General features: G+C 32.9%; 1 protein-coding gene across 1 annotated transcript in view; it reads left to right on the top strand.

Annotated features, from left to right (window-relative positions):
• LOC150104045 (uncharacterized) overlaps nt 1-18280 on the top strand; it is a 40314-nt gene extending 22034 nt beyond the window's left edge. Inside the window, exons 4-8 of the mRNA XM_090397012.1 lie at nt 6262-6356; nt 8572-8640; nt 15241-15301; nt 15671-15767; nt 18077-18280. Coding sequence (XP_090253138.1) covers nt 6262-6356; nt 8572-8640; nt 15241-15301; nt 15671-15767; nt 18077-18123 — 369 coding nt within the window. The 3' untranslated portion in view covers nt 18124-18280. The remainder of the gene's footprint in view (nt 1-6261; nt 6357-8571; nt 8641-15240; nt 15302-15670; nt 15768-18076) is intronic.
• Nucleotides 18281-18731: the final 451 nt, after the last annotated feature.

Below are 18731 nucleotides of genomic sequence, written 5' to 3'. Positions count from 1 at the left end.
TCTGTAAACCTCATAATTTTGTGCATTATGTTTCTTTGGAATTGGTATAGATGTTGTAAAAACTTCAGGTAATTGTATTGTTTTATAGATGTCCTGAATGGATTCCACTAAATAGTTGTTATTTTTGCCAGTCAAAGCTTTCAGCATCTCAGCCGAATATTATCACACCCAGGGGATTTATTATTAGGAAGATTCTTAATTACATGTTCTACCTCCTTTCTTGTGGGTAGAGTGGTATCTGTTGTTACGTTTAACTTAAGGTGTCGTGAATCATCCAACATGTTACCACTATCATCATCATCATAGAGATCTGATAAGTGCTCCACCCATCTTCCATTTAATTTTTCCTTATCAATGAGTATGTTTCCATCTTTGTCCTTGATGTTATTAGACTGTCTGCGTTTTGTTTTTCCATTAAGTTCTTTCACTTTCAAGAATGCTTCTCCTCTGGTTTTGTTCCTATTTTGTAATTCTTCTATCTCGGTGCACTGCCTATTTATCCAGTTTTCTTCCAGTCTTTTACATAACTGTTTGATTCTTTTATCCAAAGTTTTAAATCTTAACCTTTCTTCTTCATTTGCTCCTCTTTTCCGTGTTCTTCTTTCATCAATAAGGTTGATTACTTCTTGAGTTATCCATCGTTATGTTTTTTTCTTTCTTTCTTCTTGTTTATTGATGTGGTTTTTAGCAGATGTTATGATAGCTGCTTGTAGTCTATTCCTTTTAGAGGGTTCATTTTCGTTTTGCAACTGTGCAGACAGCAGTTCTGAAATATTTTCATTAAATTTTGATTTTATAATCTGATTTTGTACCATTTGCAGATCCCATTTTTCGGGTTAACTTCTTTTAAATTTTATTGTTTTCAGGCGAATATTCATCTTCATTAAGACTAGTCTATGATCAGATCCACAGTCAGCACTTGGCATCACCTTTGAGTTCCGTATTCCATTGAAGTAACGTTTACTAACTACAATTGATTGAGTCCAACTGATTTTTGTATCTTCCATCCGGACTTTCCCATGTGTATCTTGCTGTTGGTTTTTGCTCAAAATAAGTGATAGTTATGATGAGATTGTGCTTGTTACAGAAATCAATCAGCTTTTGTACTCTCTCATTCCGAATTCCTAGTCCAAATGGACCCACGTGTGTAGATGTTCTCTCTCTGATCCAACTTTTGCGTTCCAGCCACCCATAGCACAAATAACTCTATCTTTCTTGCCCCAGACTTCCTTTATACACCATTCTATTTCATCATACATGATATCTATTTCTGCGTTGTCCTTTTAAATAGAGTTTTTTTTTTTTTTTTTTTTAATTTGAAATTCGATTTGTGGGGCGAGGGGAGGAGAGTGCGTTTCTGTTATTCCCCTTTGGATCCTCCACTGAAATTACGTTGTACGGCTATTTAAGAATAATATTATTAATTTTACACATGCAAGTTGCAGAACCTATAGCACTTGTGTCGTATTTGGGCGATTTTGAGTATTGAAAAAAAGCTGCAGCACGCAATAATTATTGCATTTACATAACAACTTAGGAATTCTGTTGTTCCATGTGCTGCTAATAACATACTACACATAAAAAACTTATTTTGTTAATACCAGCTTCTGGCTCTTAGCGCATAATATATGCGAGAATCACACCACTGAATACATTAAGTTACCAAGTGCCCCCTTATTAAATAATAAATAAAGTATATTTCATTGTAAATGTCTATTTTATTTGAATTTATATGTTCATGTAAACAAAAAATATGATTTATTTCTAATAGAACAAAATTTGGAATAGGTTCCTCTTCATTTCCCGTCCACGAAAATCCACATTACAAGTAATTCATATCATACTTAAAGATTTTTCATCTTCTTCCTAGTTGGTTCTCTAGAGATGTCAAACGATACACCCTTATCAATTCCATTTGATCTACATACAATATCAACGTTTTTTTGTTGCTTACAACTACTTGTATTTGCTATATTGCTCTCTTTTGGGGTTTTTATAAATCCAATCTTTAACCAATGATCCATACTTCAGAATTTGAAAGCTAAAAAAATTACCGTATTTACTCGAATATAACTGGCACTTTTTTTTCCCAAAATTAAAGCTAAAAAATCGTGGTGCGAGATATATACGGGAATTTTCGGAAACTAAAGTTTTCAGAAAAAAACTGCAAATGGTGTGACTTACCAAGAAGCTCCTACTCGCTATCGCTACTTTTGGCATCGAGAACAGTTTCCTTCTGTGCATCGTCAAAGTCATCTACCCATTTTCTTTCCCATTATTTCAAGCAAAAATTACCAGTAATTTACAAGACTTGAGATACGTAGAGCAGCTATGAAGAAGTGCATGTGATTGGTGCGGTATTAACAAAAGATCGCGCTAATCAAAGACAAATTAGCATTTCAACTGTTGAGTTGAAATGCTAATTCTCTTCAACCGAATATTATTCCATAATATTCCATAATTCCATAATATTTCTTAGTTTTAACATGTTCACGACGGGGTGGTGTCAAGCAAAACCATATGTTGCACTGGCAACATATGGTTTTGCTTGAATCTCAGCAGTTTCTGTTGGAGGGGAGATGTGATTCATTAGTTAGTGCCTTTTTGTATCGCAGTTGTTTCTAATTGAACTATTTGTTGAGAAATATAATGATTCTATGCGTTAATGATGCATAGCCGAAAATTGCCACGTACCCTGAAGACCTTTCGCGAACCCAACGTGCGGTACGCGTACCACACGTTGAGAAACACTGGTCTAGGGGTATGATTCTCGCTTTGGGTGCGAGAGGGCGCGGGTTCAAATCCCGGAAGAGCCCGTTCATTTTTTCCCCTTGTATCCTCGAACAGTCTTCTCTTTATGTGTTTCCCAAGAAACAGGGCCGCATTTATACTTTTGGAGGCCCGAGGTGCAACATCATTATGAGGCCCTCAAAAATAAGTATTTTTTTAGTTTATTGAAAATAAAAGTCAACATTTCCATAAAAACTCATTTTAATAACACAATACAACATATACATATATTTGCATTTTAAAAAAAAGTATAAAAATAAATCAGTTCAAATTTAAATAAAAAATTAATAACTAAAAGTTTTTTTTTTCTGGCTTTGGTTTTAGCAAATATATCTGAAATGTCATCATAATTGATCGAGTCCATTACATCTGATTCACTGCATAATAACGACAGGTCACTTGTTTTATTTTGGTGCAAGTTGCTTCTTAAATGATTTTTTTATTCGTTTCAACACTGAAAATGAGCGTTCAGCACTTGCATTTGAAATAGGCATCGTCAAAAATATTTTTAAAATTGTTTCTACGTTCGGAAAAGTAGACCTTAACCCATCGTTTATGAATTTGTACATATTTTTAATTGAAGAATTTTCTTCCTTTATCATTATTAAAAATTGCTTAACTTCATCAGTAAAGTTTTCTGGATCAATATCAGTCCCATAAGTTTGTAAAATTTTATCAATACTATCTTGTACTGTCTTGATCTATATCTTCCTTCAAAAAATGTCAAATATATCTAATATGTCGAAATAGTTTTTTGTTCTTTCATTAATTTCCAAAATTAGCTTATCGCAAATAACATTAAATTTTCTTTCCATGTAATATAATCTCATTGTTAGATTGTGAAACTTCGTCACACATTTTTTTTTCTTTTTTTAACTCTTTCCTTTTCATCTTTAAATTTTATCTCATCTGTCAATAAAATCGCTTCTTCATTTACAGCAGCAAAATTATTTCTTATATCTAAAATAAAACCAACTAAAGAGTGTAACAAATTATTAGCTAAAAACAAATCCATATGGGGATCTTGTAGAGATTTACTAGTAGCATTTATTCGTTGTAAAATTTTGTCCCACATAACTGTTAAAATAAAATTGCTGTTTCTAGTTTGTCAAAATGTTCAGCCAATGATGAGCTCTCTAATTTAGAAATACGTTTTTCATGAGAAGAAATGGATAGTTCAAGTAATGCGTCTTTAATTTGTTTATATCCACGTTTCAAAGTCAATATAGCGTCAGCTCTTTGCGGACCACCTCGTTTCACTTAGTCTTTTAACTGTTAAAGATTTTTTTTCTAAATGTTTAAGGAGTATACCCCCCATCTTCTTGTTGAAGATGAAAAGTAATTATATACATTTTGAATAAAACAAAAATATTGCACTGCTTCCGGACAAGATTCCGCGGCATAGTTGCCAATTAAATTTAAGGAATGACTAGAGCACGGTATATAATGTGCAGAGGGACTACGTTTTTTCAGCTTATATGAAAGTTTTTTAGCCAATATGAAAGGTATCTAAACCTGTATAGATACTTTTCATATTGGCAGCGTTATCATAGCTTTGCCCTCTGCACATTTTTATATCCAAAGATAATTCTTCTAATTTTTTTAATACTACCTCTTCTAAATATAAGGAATTATGTTGTGTAATTCTGATGAACCCGATAAATGTTTCTCTAATCTCAGAATTTACGGCAACGTACCTAAATATCATAGCTAGTTGGTCATTATGGGCAATGTCTAGCGTTGAATCCAGTATTATTGCAAAATAAGCAGCGTCCTTAATATCTGATATTAATATTTCTCTTATTTGTTTAGCTATTAACGCAATGAATTCATCACAACTATGGTAAGAAAGATAATTTGATCTGCCAGAACCACAGTTGGCGTACATTTTCATGTGATGTTTTAAAAAATCATCAAATTCACTTAAATAATGTAAACAAGATAAATAATTTTCGCAAGAATCAGAAAAAATATCATTTGTATTTCCTCTAAATGCTAGCCCTAGTTTACTCGGTAACTTAATGGTAGCTATTATTCTTTTTAAAACCTCTCTCCTTTTTAATTTTAATTTGTATTTTTGTGTATTGGCGATTAAAATAATTAGCAAAAAAAAATTGATAGTGACATTGATCCTCCAAAGTGATACAATATGAAGTGAAGAAAGTATGAAAGGATTCCTTATTTTACGCTGGCATTAAAAACTATAATTATACGATAAAAACAAGCAGCAAAATGAATATAACTCATAAGTATTTAGTCTGATATAACTTAGATTCCGGTTACCGAGCAAACGGCAAGCAACTGCGTTTCTTGCTGTAGGCCATAGAATCTACTACGTACGCTTAATGTAGTTAAGTGTTCTTTTCAGCGTGAAGGATTATCGCACCTGCTAATGAACATGACGGTCAAACTACACTTCTTATCCATGTTCCTTCAACAGGTGGACAGAATATTATCCAGGTTTGCTGGACGTGTATATATGTCCAGCAAAGAAATGGTACTCTTACATACGTGAATTTTATGGAATGCAGGAGTTCTTGTTAGTTTTATATTCTAAGGAAAGTATTTTTCAGCGGCCTCTAGTTTTTATATTATGAATTTAATATTTAAAAATAAGTATTTTATTTTGCAACTATAACTACGCTGTTTTTTTTTATTGTTCTTTGTGAGGAGTAAGGTTTTAAAATGAGCCCCCCCCCCTAGAGAGTGAGGTCCCCATCCTGCGCCTCATGCGCCTAATGGTAAATGCGGTCCTGCCAAGAAATATAATGCTCGGGTCTTCAAATCAAATGTCAACAAGTTTCCCCTTTCCCAGCTCTCTACTCCATCCACATAACGTACCATAGGTCGACTAACTAACCTCTCGTGTATGGCATCAACTTAAATAAATAATATGACGTTAAAAGCGCCACACAATTAATGTGCCCATAGAGTGATGTTCTAATTTTCAAAAAAATGCAATTTCTTTAACAGGCTGTGAATTTTTCAACAGTTTTGGGCAGGTAACTGGTGTTTGGAACACCACTGGGTTAAAACTGAAAACGAAATGAGAAAAATGTAGATAATGACATTACCTTTATTTGCGTTGATGGGAGGCTTTTTTTGGGGGGGGGGGGGTAATATCGGGGAGGGAATAGTAGCTAAAGTGACTGCTGAGTATGTTGTTGTACATTCTGACTGCAGAAATCCATAAAACTGAATTTTAGCAAAAGCTAAAATAGGAAGAACTAAACCTGTCAAAGGAGAAAGATATATAGTTTTCTCACACACATTAATCGTTTGCTTTCTTTTCTTTCTTTTTTTTTGTTTTCACGGATAAATGTGCGAGACACATTGTCAGAAGATGCCATAATCCATTTTAGTTAATCCCAATAAATTCTTTCCATTTTTTTTATATTTTGTTTATTACTTTTGTAAGAAGGAAGCCTTATATTTTTACAGTGGAAGTAATACGGATTCGTATTTTTAAAGGTTTCTCTTCAACCTGACGAAACTAAACGAGTTCACTGGAGAACTAGTGTCATCAAAGCCAATAACAGTCCTGTATTCGATCAGAAATTTTCCTTGTAAGTGTCTTTTATTATTCTTACGTTTATCCAACAAAATATTAAGAGCAAAGTTTATCCAACAAAATATTAAGAACACCCTCTTTGTTCTTAAGAACAAAGAGGGTGTGAACCTAAAAATATCAAAGAATAGAGAATCTTGTTTTCACTTAGCATTTCATCTAAATTACTTGGTACATGATAAAATAATTAATGAAATTAAGTTTGAATTAGTTTGTTTTTCACTTAATTTAAGTTATTAAAAGTGATATTTCGTTTAACCAAAATATCACTTTTATTATATGTTAATTATCCCAACGGAGAAATAAAATCCTTTTTTGCATGAACGTTCAAAACAAAAAAAAAAGGGGGGGGGGGGGGTTCATATTTATTGATCTGCACTTATAACGCGTTCTTTCAGGAAGCAGTCTGTATTTATATAGGCAACATTGGCCCTGCGGTGACAAATTCTGAAAGACACTAGATATTTAAACATGTTTTTTAGATATTGTATAATTTAACAAAGTTTAAAAATTGTTAGTATTATAAATTATTATTATAAGTGCCTATATAGCCTTGTATCAATGTTTCTTATTTCATAATGCTAGACCGTTAGAAGAAAGACTGTTATAGGTTTGATTCTAGTCGACAACTAGAAGAGCTTTTTCCTTTTTTTTTTTTTTTCAGCTAGTTCAGAGCTAATCTTTGAAACAGACCAATGTTTTTTCCTTCCTCTAGAAATCATGTTTTTAACCCTGCAACTCAGAAAACGCTTACACACAGAACCGCTTACATTTTTGCAAATAAAAATGTTGGGATTTAGGATCACGAAATGACAGTTCTCTACCTTACTCTCACTCCCATACATAGAAAATCATCAATAACCATAAATTCAGCTATCGTTCAGGGAGATCAACGACTAAAGATGGAGATTTTCCATCCACCGATGTCCAAACATTAGCTTGGTCTTAAACGAGCTTCGTCTACTCTCTTGGGAGAATAAAAAGGCGTTAGAACATTTATTTTTGTTAATTATTACAAATATATAATAAAATAATATATTTTATTGAATGATAAGATTTCCATTGTCAAAATTATAAAAGTTATTAAGTGTTTATCTAAATATCTGTCATTTGGTATATGAAAATAATAAGAAGTAAATGTCACATAAAAAAAAAAAAAAATTCCAAATTCTTAAACTCGGTCGCATCCATTTTTAAAATTAAAAATCATAATTATTAATACAGACATTCCTCACTTAGAGAAAGAATTGTTGCCGAAAACCCTTTTATTTAACCAAATTCTTTAAATAAATTCTTTTTTCCTATCGACTTCAATTATGCAATTTGAATATCCAGCATCGGGCATAAAATATTTGATTATATTAAATTTTCAAGTGAAAGCACATCCTTTGTGCGTGAGTATTTTGTTAAAAATATTTCATTTGTTGATATTTTATATTAATCCGTTTTTTAATTTTTATATTCACATATTTTATTTAAAATATTGTTCGTTAATATTTTTACTATGTATTACATTAGTTAAATCCAAAGTTATTTAATAAAATGCCACGAACATAAAAAAAAAAAAAGTCATATTGGGATATGAAGAATGATGCATATTTTTTATAAATATTAATACACGGCGATCCTGTGATTTCGCTCAGAATCAATTTCGAAAATATAGAACATTTCACAATAAAAGTATGATAAAATAAAACGTACAATTTTTCATATTTTAAATATCATGTTTTAAGTCCTTTCTGCAGTGAAATCATATTACTGCACTGTTTTTAAGCATACACAATCGGAATCAAGACTGAAATTTAAAATGCGTTCAGGGAGATGAGAAACTCCAGTTTTTATTTATTTATTTTCTACTTTGTTGATCGAGGAGTATTTAATTCCGACGATGTATTTTAAGCGAATAAATAACTAATATGCTTGTATAGGGTTGAGTGCGTGATTTGCTTTAACTGGGGAGAGTAATGACATCGCTGTTAGAACAAATGAATGCGTCTTATTTAATGATTTAAAAAGTTTGCTCTCTTTTTTTATGTGTAATTTAAAATCAAATTTCGTTCAGCAAGGCATACCTACAGTCTTATTTTGTTATATCTGTAATTATTCTCAGAATTAATTTAATATCCTAAACATAACGCCTTCATTTATCTTTACTCCAGATATATTAATTTTTTTTTTTTAATTTCTTTTTGTTTCTGTTATTTTCAATTTAGCGAGACTCTGGCAGACGACAAACGCAAGAGATTACTCATCTCGCTGTGGCATAGGGACGTTATTAACCAGTGAGTATCGTATAATGTAAATTCTCTAGAAAAGCTCTCGTGCATAATTAATATTTTCAAATAGTTAATTATTTATACTAATGAATTAAATAAATTGCAATACATTTTAAATGATGTTTTGGAGTATATTAAGTATATAAAATAATCTTTAAGCCATATACTTACTCCCAGACCAATTTTAGACAAATGACGATTATGTACATTCTTGAAAAGACCTGCTTCACTGGAGATATTCATAAAGGAAAGAACGTTTATAAAATATAGGAGGAAATATTATCAAAATACTTTTTTATAAAATAAAAATAAATAAACCAGTGGGATAGAGATATAACTTAAAGTTGTTTCTGGAAAATATATCCCCTGTTCTTAACTGTGGCGACACACCTAGTGGCATATACTTCGCACAAGAGATTATTTTAAGAATTTACTCTCAAACTTGGAACATGTAACTGAAAACTAAATAATCAATTGTAATTATTTATAAACTTATTAATACATATATAATAAATCATATAGTAGTAATATAAATAAAAAATAAAAATAAATCACCTGATTTATTTTTCTTATTTGTAATAGATTTTTTTTTTTTTTTTTTTAATCTTTAACTGATAAAAGTGAATGACGTTCGTCGAAAACCGCGTTATATGTATGTGTCGGATTCTTGCCGACAAAAAAAGACACAGAGGAATTCAGGCTGTGAATAAAAATAAACTATGAATTTGTGAATAAAAAAATAAAGTATGTAATTACTAAAATAAAGAGCCAAAAGGCTTCATTTCGGCGATGCAAAAATTATAAAAATCAAGTGGATATTAAATCCAGAATTATTTCAAAGCCGAAAGTTTTAGTTTCATATTTCATACGAAACTTTTATAGTTTCTGTTTTCGGCTTTGAAATAATTCTGGATTTAATATCCACTTGATTTTTATAATTTTTGCATAGCCGAAATGAAGCCTTTTGGTTCTTTATTTTAGTAAATACTTTAACCCACCGACCGAGAGTTCGCTAACGAAAAATACACCCCTCCGATGTTTCAAGTTCCTTAGTTTTTGCTCTCCTAAGGTAAGTAAACACAGACCGAGTGTAAAAAGGCAGGATCCTAAGTCCTAACTACCGTCCTCTATGGATGCATTGATGAATCTTGCCGAAGGACTCAAGATTTTGGTGTCCTAGATTTTTGATAATGTGAGACCATCAAATTTGTTTACATTTGGAGAATGTTGTAGTGCTGTCAAATTCTAGAAATACTCTCTGATTTTTATCTGCTTCTCTGCAAAGAATAAGTTTTCTTCCACTGGATCTGATCTGTATCCGTGGGATGATCTGCCACAACACAACGGCTGTAGTGTAGATAATAGACATAGTTTCCGTGTTTTTCCAGATGGATATTATCGGTTATTCCAATTTTTCCGAAGTATGCTAGTTTGCAGAAGCAGCAAATAAGCATCAGAATGATCTTATATGATAGAGGGGGATCTTTTGCTAATTGGATAAGGGTAGCTACTTTTTAGCATGGCTTGAAGGAGGTCTGTATGATATCTTTTAAGAACGCGTGAAATATTTTCTTAGTTGAGCTGGATTTAAGGATTAGCAATGGATGTTTTGTGCTCTAGACTTAGTGAATGTTGCGTTTGGGGATGGGGATGGGTGCAGAGTTCTGCTGATTTTGTGAAGAGGAATCCATTTGCTAAAAAAAAAGTGTCCCGGATGTGATTGATTTCGGCGGAGAGGGTAGTGTGGTTCGAGCAGATACTTCGAACTCTATTCGCTAAGGCTTTGATAATACCCTACTGCTGGCAGTAGGGTATTATCAAAGAGAAAGAAAAAAAAGATAAAAATCCGTTGATAGCCTGGCGACTAGAGTGTCAAGGAAGAGCAGACAGTTATCGTTTTCCTTTTCAATGGTGAAACAGTTCCTTGGGTGTTGGCTGTTGATGTGTGCTAAAAATACTGCCATCATATTCCAGTCATGTGACCAAACGGAGAAAACTTCGTCAGCATAGTAGCCATATCGTGGGTTTGAGAAGAGGAGCGGAGTTTAAGGCCGTAACCCCCCCCCCCACACACACACACACATACACACACACATCGGAACATTTTCGGATAACCACGTGAATCTGTCTGTTCTTTTCGTGATCTGGAACTGCACGACTGATGTCACATATAGCGCCGGCTTCAGAATTTCTCCGAATATTCTCAAGTAGTAACATTTCTCGCTTTCTTAGGTATTGACTGGTGTACCAGAGCTCCCATTTAGTCTTTCTCTTAATAATAATAATCACTCTCCGAATGTCGCAAATGTTTTCCATCGGCGTCGTTTAAAAATGATTAATATTGTTTGTCTTACCATTACGGAAGTTTTTTAAATAAACACTTATGCAATGCAAACATTACTTAAGAGCGGTTCAAATTACAAAACTTGAAGAGCAGTTCACGCTACAAGTCTGAAGATACATCTGGCATTTGTTACAAATAGCAGAGTTTAATTTAAACGTTCTTCGATTATAACATTGTGTTATGTTTCTCAGAAATCCAGTCATAAAAAACTGGTCCTCTGAAAAACTGTTCCCAGTGGATATCACGCGAGTTTATATAATTACTTTCTGCCATCTTCGTTCTCTTCAAATAATGCTACGAAACGCTTTACTTACAACTATTACACGTTCCGTTCTTGCTACGACAGAATTCTGGTCCCAGAAATGAGTGGTGATGTTATTAGAATACAAATGACTCACTGTATTTGGCAGTCTTTTATATTTACTGAAAACAGACTTGGAAATATGCCGGTGTTTTATTCTGTTTCGTACGGAAACGTTAGCAGCTGCTTTTATTGGAAAATCAAGGCCTTACATTTGAAGAATATGCAACTATGGGTAATTAACTATGCAGAGTTGAACCCAACATACGTAGCTGGCACATGGTTTAGCACACATCATCAGTCAAATTTGCATAGACATTTATCAATCGTTAACTCTTATATGCAGTCAGTTTATTGGCATAGTTTCAAAACTGATTTTCTTCAAATACAGTTTACTGAATTTAATTCCATTCCCATCGCTGAAATCTGATCATATTGCACCCGTCAACTGTTTCTGAAGAGTCGACCTTAGTGGGTAGTGATACGTTATTAGCTAGTCATTTTATTAGTTTCATTAATTAATTAATGTATTGGACCACGTTAGATGTGGAGTGTTGTTCTAACATGACTGCGATGATGAAAAATGGAACACGGTACCATTTAGATCAGCAAGCCTGGGAAACATTGCAGTGGCTGATCAGTAAAGAGTATGATGAAATAATGTTCAGTTCGTCTTACAAATGTTTAGCGATATTTGGTGGTTAGAAAGGTCAAGGATTTTCCATTCATCGTGGATAATTTAATGACGATAACCTAAGGAAATATCACATAAAATATGTGATGTGTTTTCATAAGTGTCATTGTCTTGCACAACTTCTGCCATTTTTCTTTTATTAGACGTTTTATCGCTGCTCACACATGTCCCTTTTGTGTACTTAAAGTTACTTTACGGCTCTGAGGTCGTCATGCCGTACAATAAGTTGATGGAAACTATTTATGTTTTGAAATAGCAACCCACTCTTCTTTTGCAATCCATTTTTTTTAAAGCTGAAATGATATATTGTCATATCGGTTATTTTTATTTTGTTGTTGTTGTTGTTGTGACGGGTGGAATTATTTAGACCCTTACGTAATAATTTGTGATTATTTTAAAAAAAATCGATGTGGAGAGTATTGACCTCACTAAATTAATGATACCATCATCTGTGACTAAAAAAAAAGTTTCTTTTTATACACTTCCAAGAAAGAGATGATGAAAGGAGTTAAAAAACTAAGAAGGAAAAGACTATTGCTGATACTGATATTCTTTATGATAACACAGGTCACATAGTATCGTCTGGTAACCATCAAAATGGTAATAATTATTTTGGGGTGGACAGTTTTGTTGAACAGGTGGCGCCCAAAAGCCCGACTTGCGCTTAGAGATTTTTTTTAACCACTTTTTAACCTTTAGAAGATCTCCTTTTTGTTCAAGATGAGAATGACGACGCTAAAAAAAGGGAAAAAAAGATAGGATAGTGAGTATTCAAATATGATTCTCCCAAATCATAAAAGTCATCATCTGATACTCAGCTAATCGTAGTCCTTTTGGTATACCAAATAAATTACATTGTTTATCTATTAACTTTTTGTTTTGTTTTGTTTTTTATTAGCTTTTTAGAAGAATACTTCAACATAGCAGTCTTCGTGTGAACTAGGATACTTCCACTGTAATTGTCAGATTAAAGTATTGGGAAAGAAACATACTTTTTCTAGTAAACATGGTTTTGCAATAAGAGTCAAACATAATCATTCTCTGGGAAGTTAATGTCGAAATACTTGTTTCATTATAATTATCTTTTCCAGTTGGTTTTTTTCTAGAGAAAAGTCAACTCATTATTAAGAAAGTAAACCATCTACTGAATATATCATTCATGATTTTAGAGCTTATATATGAAACGATCCGGATAATCGGTTCAATGTTGAATGCGTTTTATTGTATCTGGAAAATGCGTATTGCAGAGCGTCAAGGACGTATTGATCATGATAAGAAAATAAAAAGAAGAAAAAAAAAACATTTGCAAAAGTAAAAAGGGGAAAGTAGTTGTAAATCACATCAAACAACTTATCGTGAACAATTTATTGACCTAATTTTGATGTGGATTTAGAGACTAAAGGGTGTGTGGGGGGGGGGGGGGAGGAGAAGAGTAAGTTCGGCATTGAATGAATTAAGAAAAAAAACGTCAACGAAAAGAGTGTTAGAAACTAATGGAAAGTGACGTCATCATGACTTTTCGTAAAGTTTCTTGACAGTAAGATGGATGAAGGAAATTTCCAAACGTTACAAATATCGGTATCTTAAATTGCATAATGTATGTTAATCTGTAGTTGAGATGTCTTCAGTAATCCCAGGGTGTGTGAAGCGCAGTTAAATATCTAACACAGTTTGAAAAATATTTAAATTGATTTCGGCATATTTTCATGAGAATTTAAGTACTATTCTGAACAGTCTTTTCTTTCTCAGGAAAAAATATATCAACGTGTTGGTAATAAATAAATAATTTATAATATTTAGTATTTTAAAAATATTTTATAAGTATTGTTTAGTTATTGATCAGAAAAGTTTAGACTTCAGAATTTTCGACTAAAAAACTACACCTGGATACATTAGAAACTTTTATGATATTATGTTCGCATTTATTAACTAAATGAGAATATTACACAGATTAGTTTTATGAATAACTTCCCGATTATTTTAGAAATGGCCATTTCACCCCTCCAGGTGGTATCACAGCGAAAGCAAGTTTACATGATGCTGAAGGTGTGTGTGTGTGTGTGTGTGTGTGTGTGTGTGTGTGTGTGTGTGTGTGTGTGTGTGTGTGTGTGTGTGTGTGTGTGTGTGTGTGTGTGTGTGTGTGTGATGCATTGTTATTTGAAAGTTGTTGCTCAACATGAGACAAGAAGGAAAGTGATGTAATGGATTTTGTAAAACATATCATTGTAAGATGCCGGTTGGAGGATGGCAGTATTGTAGGCTGTTTACATGTGTTGTAGTCAGGGCCGGCCATCTCGGAGATGCGATGCAATGCACCCGGGCCCCACGATTGAGTGGGCACAGTCGGTATACATATTATATGCGGAAACGTATTATATTTCGAATGTTTTTTTTTTTTTTCTGTGCCAAAATCATTTGCAGGTAATAGGTTTTACAATACGTTTATTTAATCCTTTAATTTTTACCTTTGAAAAATATTTTAGGGCCCCAAAAGGTTTCTTGCACCTGGGCCTCTTTATAAAGAAGGCTGGCCCTGGTTGTAGTTAAGGTATTTCAAGACACTGGACAGGACGGAAGGCGAGCGTCCACGTCTTATCATGTTTGTTTCTGTTGAACGCAGGTTGAACACTGTGACTGATCATATACACCCCTTCATGGTGACTATCTTCTCAAATGGCACACGTGCGTTCCAGCAGGAAAATGCACCATGCCACTTTGCCTCCTATATTGTTCGAGAGAGGTTTGCCGAAAACGACAGTGACGTCTAGGTGTTACCATGGCTGTCGGATTCGCCAGATTTGAATCCCACAGAATATCTCTGGGTTTACGTGGATCGAGAGATCGGGAGCTTAAATCCTCTGCCTTGAACACTCCCAGATCTACGGCAATCAAACCTCACGACGTGGTGCAGCATATCTCTTGCAACCTTTAGAGGTGTTGTAGAGGTCATACCACGTCACGTACGGTAGTTCTCGCATCATAGAGGAAGAACCTACGAACTATTAGGACGGGAGTCATAATGTTTTGACTGGAACATTTATATTAAATGATTACGTGCATATTTAACATGAATACACTACAATACGACTAAATAAGACCCTGCGCATGCTCGCTAGAGTTAAACAAATAAGTTTGGTCAAGATTCTCGTTTAAACAGTTTATAGAGAACTACACGATTATATTTCCCATTCGTTGATTAGGTTCTGAACATCTTTAAATAACACTCACGCAACTATTGATAATTTTTAATTTTCTTTTCACTTTTAGACGCAGTGAATTTTTGGGATGTATGTCTTTTGGAATTCCTCATATTCTAGACTCATCTCAGGTAAGATAGTTCTTTTTTTTTGATGTTTTGTTCTACATTTTAATTGTGTTCGAAAAACGGATAGTATCTTCCATTTACGAACACATAGTTGCACGTATATATGCCGATATTAACATACAGGTAGTACATCTCGAAACTGCATAATTCTTTTAATTGTTAACTCATTTCTACCATAATATGTCTCTTGTTGAGACCTACTATGATAATAATATATAATATTTAGAATAATATAAAATTGGAAAAGAAGGGATCAAAATTATTTATTGCCCATAGATTTAAGTTAGGTAACTGATGTGCTAACTTATGATTTATATTTAATTAAATTAAACACTTTCAGTTTCAATATTTGTTACTATTCTTTTTATTTAGAAAATCGCTGGATGGTATCGCCTTTTAACAGAAGCAGTGGGAATTCGAAAACATTTTGCAGCTCATCCTAAAAGTAAATCCAATCTTCCTTGGAAAGGTTAGTATTTTCATTGACTTTAACGTGAACGGACTAAAGGGGCTTTCATAGCCCTGTGGAAATGGTGTTTGCGTCCACAGTGCTAGGCTACCCGAGAAAGATTGCTTCCTATTCGTTTCTAGGTCGATTAGAGGACCTTTCTTCAGCTGCTTCTCGAGTTACTCGATCTTTGATATTAACATTTAGGATTTTTAATCGAGCATCTCAGAAAATGACCGTAGATTGCACATGGCAGAAAATAATACGAGTGTTAAAGTTTCGGGCTACTAAAGATGGTAGCTGTTTTCTGCTACTCTCTGTCTCTCATAGAAATCTATTTATTGATAGATTCAGTTTATTATCAGTGAAGGTTGAAGGATGGTGACTGGCTGCCTATCTGTCTTCAAAAAGGTAGGGCTCGGTCTACTCCTTCTCAGGAGTCAAAGGAGTTAGATGATTTATAATTATTTTATAACCTACAGTTTCTCCAGTATTTCATCAGACATCATAGAAAACAAGGTAAAGCGTACAAAGATCGAAGACACAGTAAAATAAAGAGAGGTATGATCTCTTATCTGAAAGGTAGATTTAATATTTAATGGAAAGTAATACTATCGTGTTTCAAGATATTCTAGAAAGAACTGATCATTTCTTGCGATGTTCCATCGAGTAAACACATTCAAGGAATAGCATTTGTTTGTATTTACATTTGTCAATTTGAATTTCTGAATATCTAAAGTTGTTATTTACATTTGTAGCTTTCAAACTCACATGATGATTTTCGGAGATGCTTTTCTAAGCTTAATTTATACAGATCTAAATTCTTTTATTTTGCTTATGTCTTATTTCTAATTATTCATGGCGAAGAAAAGTTACATTTATGTTTAATTTGTATTCATATATTTATGCGAATGCACATATCAGAACCTTCAGCACTTATGAAAAATAATTTCAATGACGGCGTACAATTTATTAATGGCCAGTGTGAAGGTATTGAAGATGTTTACAGCAAATGGAATTTATTATTTTTATTTTGTGAATATTTTTACTGTGATTAATGAACAAATATAGAGCTTGCGTTTATTTTCGTCTGCTACCCAAGTTATTCAAGTTATCTGTGAATAGTTTTTTTAATATTTTATTTGAATTATCCTAACGATATGTAATCTTATATTTGAATGTTATTTTGAAGAATTCCATCAATGGTATGTTTTGTTTTTCTCACCAACTGAATGGTTTAAAATAAAGCAATACTTTTTATATCTTGATTGCTAAATACGATATACATAACATAATTCATTGCAAAAATTATTGCTCTTTTGTTATAAGTATTTTATGAAAATATTTTTAAACATTTTAATGGAATCCGTTCGAATTATTTTTCTTTATTTTTTCCATTCAAAATCCATGTAAACAGTTTTTTTTTTTTTTCAGGAATATTTCTTTTCGTTACTCGCAATTTTTTTTTTTCCCAAATGAAAAAAAAAAAAAAAATCGACATATATTTTTGATAAGCAGTGACCAAACATCTGCGAATATCAAAGGAAAATATTTCTGAAAAAAAAAATCTATAAACTATTTAATTACTTTTCATAAATAAATAACTTAAATTAAGGGGATATTAAATTCCGCATAGTTTTAAAACCGAATAAGAAACTCAAAGATCGGAATCAGAGAGTTTCTTGCCGAATATAGTAAACTATAAAGTATCGGCGACACTAGCGTTAGCAAATGCAAGTGATCCAAGTTAGCCAATGCAAGGTTTTAAAACTATGCGGGATTTAATATCCCCTTAATTTAAGTAATGTTTTCATTGCCGAAATGAAGCTTATTAGCTCTTTATACTTAAGTAACTTAATGGTTTCACCTGTTTGGAAAACTCGTTCGCAGAGTACATAAGTTCTTTTCGCTATACACTTTGGTATTAGGTCTAGCTACTCACTGATGAAGCCTCAAAAAAGGCTGAAACCGGTCTGGGTAGTAACCTCCCTCCATAATGTAATAACAGCATACATTTCCTAGGAAATGTGTTTTTACATTATGGAAAATACCTAAGAATAGCGATCTGAACTTCCTCACCTTTGCAACGAGTTGCCCCGGTATTGTACTACGTACTAGGATCACTTGCATTGGCTAATGCTAGTGTCGCCGATACTTTATAGTTTACTATATTCGGCAAGAAACTCTCGGATTCCGATCTTTGAGTTTCTTATTCGGTTTTAAAACTATGCGGGATTTAATATCCCCTTAATTTAAGTAATGTTTTCATTGCCGAAATGAAGCTTATTAGCTCTTTATACTTAAATAAATAACTGTTGTTCTCATTTTAGATACTCCAGGCTCCATCATCAGGGTGTCAAAACCGTTCCTCGTATAATACTAGACGATATACAATGCTTAGCAGCATTCTCATTTCTATAAAGGCAGTCTTTCACGATGAAATTATGAAGAAAACGTGAAAAATTACATTTGATTCGATGAATGCTAGCCTTTAAATCATGAAATATTAAGAAAACTAGAGATTTTGTTGTTGTTGTTGTTGTCACAGTCTTTTATTAATTTTTTTTTTTTCATTTATCCTTTTCTCGTGCTTACACAGTCTTTTTTTAGCTCTTTATTTGCTTACAACTAATTATTAAGTAGAAAAACGTCCTCCACTTTACATCCAGGCTAAGTGTAATACATCAAAAAATGAATGCAAATACTAGATGACTCTGTTCGTAAAGATGCATCTCAATCCTCGTTAATGCCATTGAACGTTAAATATCTTTGCAGTGCAGCATCGATCATTGATTTTGGACTCCGAAATGTTATAAAGAACCCATATTGAGGCACAAATCTTACTACAAAACATTCAAATGCATCATTAGAGTTTGCAAAAGGCTTTGAAAACAAAGCTTCCAAGTCAAGTTACTGTAATTTGAACTGAAATAATCAGTATACCAAGAACGTCGATTAAGTATTGCAAATTTGCTTATTAAGAAA

The sequence above is a fragment of the Typopeltis vanoorti genome, chromosome 8 (genome assembly GCF_054136105.1).
Source record: "Typopeltis vanoorti isolate ZY-2024b chromosome 8, IOZ_Tvanoo_1.0, whole genome shotgun sequence".
Classification (NCBI taxonomy): domain Eukaryota; kingdom Metazoa; phylum Arthropoda; class Arachnida; order Uropygi; family Thelyphonidae; genus Typopeltis; species Typopeltis vanoorti.
The sequence above is the reverse complement of the archived record's forward strand: the minus strand, read 5'-3'. Positions and strand labels throughout refer to the sequence as shown.